This window comes from Dipodomys merriami, unplaced genomic scaffold (genome assembly GCF_024711535.1).
Source record: "Dipodomys merriami isolate MVZ:Mamm:240054 unplaced genomic scaffold, mDipMer1.0.p SCAF_33, whole genome shotgun sequence".
Taxonomy (NCBI): domain Eukaryota; kingdom Metazoa; phylum Chordata; class Mammalia; order Rodentia; family Heteromyidae; genus Dipodomys; species Dipodomys merriami.
In genome coordinates, this window is record NW_027204826.1 from 4,181,220 (window position 1) to 4,187,219 (window position 6,000).

Below are 6,000 nucleotides of genomic sequence, written 5' to 3' on the forward strand. Positions count from 1 at the left end.
CAAGTGGCAGATAGAGCCAGCCTGAGTAAAAAAAGCAAAGTGACAGCAGCCCAGACCCTGAGTTCAAGCCCCAGAATTAACAGAGGAAAAATATATGTATTGTCAATATTATTTCTAATGTTACCTTAAAGAGGAAATACAAAACATTCTCCCAACTACTACTACTTCCTTATCAAGAAGAATTCAAGGATCTCTCCATCTCTTAACACCCAAGCTATGGAACACTAGGTAAGAGATTTTTAAGTAGGAGGACTATGCTAGTAACTATTTCAAAGCTCACTTATTCTAGCAGGAAGACAGGCTTTCAGAGGTAATAGTACAGGCCAAGAGATTTAATATGGAGTCACTCCTGTTAGTCCAGGTGAGGACAAAGATAAGAAAGTAACATTCAAGAGACACCAAGAGGTAAAACCAACAAGACTATTGGCTTTGGAGATAAAAACAAAACAAAACAAGAAGGTATTCTAGATCTCAATTTGAGTGAGTGGATGAACGTGGGCCAGACATTGTTTTTGTTATTGCTGGAGAAATGGGATAAGGGAAGTTGGAGGGAAGAGACACAAAACTGAGTTTACCTTCAGACCCACTTACTGTAAAGTATCTAGTGAAGGCAATGAGCCTGTAAGAGTGCACTTAGGAGTCACTTGCTTACAGGTAGCAGATGAAAACAAAAAGATAATGAGATAAACATCAGAAACCAAAATCCAATGAGTGCGCGCAAGAAAAATCTAACAAATGAAGAATTCATGGAGAAGTTATCAATGAAAGGTTGATGCTGGTAACAGCAAGCAAAGAATACAAGAGGTACAAAAAGAGTGTTCTGCACAAAGCAAAGTCTCCAAACAAAAGTTATCCAAAACAGGAATAGACAGCCTCGTGAGGTAACGAGTTACATCATCAAGTAAACAGCGAGGGAGTGTTCAGTGAGGAATGTCCGCCTCAAACCAAAATGACTTACAATGATCAGGGAGCTCTATGAAGTCATCCTCCCTAGAAATCTTATCAGATATCTGCTCCTCCTTACTTCCTCCATTCCCACAGCCACACTGTATGCCAACTCATTTCTAAGCCACTACTGCTGACCACTTTCCAATCTTCACTGGCCCTTTTTGACTCTACCATCCCCTGTCTACCCTAAGCTAGAAACATTCATCTAGCCTGTGGTCCCTCGAGTCTACTTTCTTCCACCTTATATTACTGATATCTCCACTCTCCGAACACATACAAAAAGACTTCTGAGTGTCTCTCTCTACATAAATAAATAAATAAGTAAATAAATAAATAACAAGACTACTGACCAATGACATGATTTACTGAGAGCCTGTTCCAGCTACTATGTAATGAGTTCTCCATGCCTGTGAGCTCTTCCATTCCTTCCAACAGAAACTGAGCAACCTAAACTTACTGCAGTCCTACCTTTCCGTTTGGTAATGAGGCAGAGGAGTTAACTGTCCTGTGTGCTAGACCACACCACTAATTAATGAGCTGTGAGCCTCCCAACCTTCACCGCATCAGCCCTCAGATCTCACTTCTCAAACACCTGGACAACCCAGGTAAGTCACTCCAGCAGACACTTTCTCAAAGCCTCTTTCCTTTGTAGAGCTTATCACACGTCCTTAATTATATAATTACTTAAATGGCTATTTTTCCTACCTACACACCAGACTTCATGAAGGCAGAGAGCACAGGGCTTGTAACTAACTCCTCAGTGCAAAATAAAACAAATCGATTGAGTTCATGTTGAAACAGATGTTAAGATAGCAGCCTAAGAGACTGCTTACATTATTTCATTATCCTAATAAGATTGCTAACGTTTAACTTACAAAATTACTGAAAAACCTTTAAACAAAAAACTCTACACGCTATATCAAACACACATGTGGTTGTGTTTATACATTTACACATAATATTAGCCAAGAGGAAGAGAAACTTGTTTTCCAAGATAGATGACCCGAGTTTCATTTTCAGGTTGGAAAGGTGTGTCCTACACGTTGAACTCGTTGATCTTTTAAGTGATGCTAATTTGACTTTATGTAGCTGTATGGGGACTCCAGGTTTAAAGCTGTCCTCAACATGTGGCAGACACAGATACAGACACACACACACACACACACAGACCTTTCAAAAAGAAAATCAAAATCTCATCATCCAAAGTGACATTGCAAGGTGATTTTTTAAATAGAATTTCATATTAACCAAGAGGAAACAATGGCTGGTTTAGCAATAACAAGCTGCCGCTGCATCCTAATCGGATGACTTTCAGAACATAAAAAAAAATTTACATCATGAAAGTAAGTGAAAGTTTCCTCAAGTTTTATGGCACACCACCTTGGTCAAACAAAGTTGACAAAGTACACGCTAATTTGCCCTTCAAATGCTTGCACGTTTTGTTGGTTTGTTCACTGGGCCCCTCTAAATAAACGAGTAACACGAGTGATTTCAGAAGCCTATGAAATGAAAAAAAAAAAAAAGAGCGAAAGTGGCTTTTGAGATTCCATTTGTTTTATAGTGTCACTCGGAAATAATGCACAAACAGGAGATTAAAAAAAAAAATCTGAGACGCTTGGTCAATGAATTAATTCCTTAGGTCAAGGCTGGTTAACTGGCTGTAAACACAGTTGTAATCCCCCCAAAAGAGGAGGCATTTCATAACGGAAACACACACACACTGAATCATCCCTGGGACCCACGATCCGGCCCCTCCTTCCCCCAGCTCCCAAGGCGTCCTTTGGGGCTTAGGGACCCCCGTGTCCTTCCCCTTCCCCCCCCCTTCCTAGGCCACCTCCCCACCCCCTTCTTCCCACTCCCGCAGGCTCGGGCCGCAATCGGTGCACGACGAGACGCTGAGATGGAGTAAAGCGCGCTTTTCTGGGGGACTTTAAGAAGCTGGGAACCCCTCGGGACTGGACAGGGAGGTGAGGAGGGCGGGGGGGGGGGGGTGGGGTGGGGAGGGAGAGAGGGAGGGAGGGAGTGCAAGCCCCCTCCTCTCCTCCACCTCCCTTCCCTTTCCTGACCGTGAATGCGCGCTGGCCGGGGCGGCTGTGGATTTAATGAGGTGTGTAGTGGTGGCTCTCTGCTGGTGCCTGCGCGAGCACAAGAATGTCCCACTCTTACAAGTGGGATGAGCCTGGAGGGGGGGGGCGGGGAGCGCGGCGAGGGGGTGAACCTGCCTCCGGGTACAAAGCCGACCCCGGGGACCCCCCCTTCCCTCCCCCGATCCCCCTCCTCCCAGGCCCCCGCGCGCTCCCCGCCCCTCCCGCCCGCAGCACTCACCCCCCCCCAACACACACACACACACGCACACACACGCACACCCTCGGCCGCGGGAGCCGAGGCGGAGAAGAAGTTCCCGCACGTTTTGTGTGGGGGATTCCTCCGGGATCCCCCCCCATCCCGCCGCTGCGCCCCGGCTCCGGGCGCCCCCGACCCGCGGGCCTCTCCCCCCCCTTCCCCTCCCGCCACCCCCCCTCCCCGTCCTCCCGTCGCTTACCTGCCGCCGGCCCCGGGGAGCCGCTCCTGGCGGCCGCGGCCGCGCGCCCGAGCAGCAGCCACAGCACGCAGCAGAGCCAGGACCCCGCCGAGGGGCCGCCGGGGCGCCGGGCGCCGCGCTCCGCCGCCATCTCTCTCGTGCCCGGGAGCGGCGGCCGCGGCGCCTGGCAGCGCCCGCCCCGTCCCCGCCGCGCGCCTCCGCCGGTCCCTCGCCGCGGGCCCGGCTCCCCTCAGGCGGCGCCCGGCCCGGCCCGCGAGGCCCCCCTTTTCCGACGAGACCCCGAGACTCGGGGGCGCCACCCTCCTGCAGGGGGAGGCGGGAGGAGAGCAGAGAGGGGCGTCAGGACATTCCGGAACGGGATGCCGGTGGAAGGACGGGAGGCGGGCGGGCGATGGCGGGGAGCGGCTCGGTCTCCGGGTTCCAGGCGCCGCCACCCGCCGCCGACTCCGGCTCCACACAGCACACAGCGGCGCGAGGGGGGCGGAGACGGGCGGCCGGGCGGGGGCGGGGCCGGCGCGCACCCACCGCGCACGCGCGCGCGCCTCACACGCCGGGCACACACACACACCCTCCCCCCCCACACACAAACCCCGCTCCTCGCGGCCCCTGCTCCCCTCCCGCCCTGGCGTGCGCGCGCGTGCGCGTGCGCCGCTCCAATCCCGGCCGCCGCCTCGCGATCCGCGGGAGATCGGCTCGGACTCGCTCCCCTCCCCCTCCCGCCCGGAGCCGCGGACGGGCGCGGGGCGCGCGCGCCGGGAGCTGCAGCCGCCGCCGCTGCTGGCGTCAGGGAAACCCCGGAGAAGCGGGCGCTCCGCCCCGCCTCCAGCCCGCGGCCCCAGGAGCGGGGACTGCGGGGAAATCTCACCTCCCCCCCGGGGGCAGAGATTTCAGGGTTTGGGGATCCCCCCGACACTCCGAGGCCAGACTTCGATCGGAGAGGCGGGAGCGCCGCGCCGGGTGTGCAGCCCGGGACTAGAGACTATATAGGGCCCGGGAGGAAGCCGAATGGCCTCCGGGAAGGAAGCCCGGGGCGCGGGGTCGGCGCTCGCCAAACACAATAGCGAGCCCGCCCGGCCTGGCGAGGCCTGGCGCGGCTCCCGCTCCCCGGCCGGGCCGCCGGGACTGCAACTTCCCCACCCGGCGCCGCGCCCCCCACGCCCCGATCCCCCACCCTGCGCCCCGATCCCCCACCCTGCGCCCCGATCCCCCACGCGCGCCCCCCGATCCCCCACCCTGCGCCCCGATCCCCCACCCTGCGCCCCGATCCCCCACCCTGCGCCCCGATCCCCCACCCTGCGCCCCGATCCCCCACGCGAGCCCCCCGATCCCCACGCCCCGATCCCCCACCCGGCGCCCCGATCCCCACGCCCCGATCCCCCACCCGAGAGCCCCGATCCCCACGCCCAGATCCCCCACCCGGCGCCGCACCCCCCACGCCCCGACCCCCCACCCGGAGCCGCGCCCCCCCAAGTCCCTCTCACATTCCCCCGTATATCACTCCCCCCCCTTTTCCGAAGTCCCCTCCAGGGCGTCGTCCCCATCCACCCTCCCCCCACCGGCGCTGCCCCCTTCCTGGCGCTGCTCGCCCACCGCGGGCATGCCCACGCCCCCCATCTTACCCCCCACCCGGCACCACACACCCCTCATCCACCCCGACACTGCCCGCCCCGTCCCCCATCTACCCCCCTGGGCGCCGATTCCCCCCCCCCACTGCCCCTTACGTCCCCATCGACACCCTCTCCGGGCACTGCCTGCCCCCCCAGGCCTCCCCCTCCTTCCCGGACACTGCTCATCCCCCCCACCCCATCCGTACCACCCGTCCCCCTCATCCCCCCGTATCTACCCCTCCGGGCACCCCACGTCCCCCAGGCCCACCCACCCACCTTCCCCAGGGGTTGGGGGGCCCAGGCAGAGGTCTGGTGTGCCATCTTTGGGGGCGGTCGTGGGGATCCCCCCCCTTCCCAGGCCCAGGTCCCCCATGAGGACCTGTCTGTCACGGGGGGGGGGGCACTGTGCATTTTTGTCACCTAGGAAATCTGTGCCAACTTTGGCTCGGGGCTGCCGTGTCTGGTTAAGGGGAGCCTGCACCCAGCCTGCCCCAAGCGAGATAGAAAGCAGTTTGTAGTTAGTTCCACTGCGGACGAGAATGCGGGTTCGGTTATAAAACTGCGCCCATGGAAAATTTGCAAAGAACACGTCTTTGTATGGTTGGAAAGGTCGTGGTGGTGGTGGTGGCCTCGAGTTGGACTCCTGTACACTCAGTAACCCAGATAGACGCATGCCTGCCTTCCCCGAGAACATGGCTATTTTTCTAACAGCATTCCCGCCCACCCCCCAGGCCTTCTCCAGTTACTTTCTTCAAATATTTTATTCTATTCCAAATGGCTAAAATAAAACACCATAAGACGGGGTTAAACCTGTGAGGGAAAAAACTCAGAAACCTCATTAATGCTCTTAAATTACCAGTGAAATTAGGAACCCTGGTCCCAATTCTTTGAAACAATTGACTT

General features: G+C 56.9%; 1 protein-coding gene across 11 annotated transcripts in view; it reads right to left on the minus strand.

Moving 5' to 3' along the window:
* Positions 1-3,937, minus strand: part of Neo1 (neogenin 1) — a 127,043-nt gene extending 123,106 nt beyond the window's left edge. For all 11 annotated transcript variants that reach the window (XM_070042930.1, XM_070042929.1, XM_070042933.1 and 8 more), the window contains exon 1: positions 3,491-3,937. In XM_070042930.1, coding sequence (XP_069899031.1) covers positions 3,491-3,620 — 130 coding nt within the window. In that variant the 5' untranslated portion in view covers positions 3,621-3,937. The remainder of the gene's footprint in view (positions 1-3,490) is intronic.
* Positions 3,938-6,000: the final 2,063 nt, after the last annotated feature.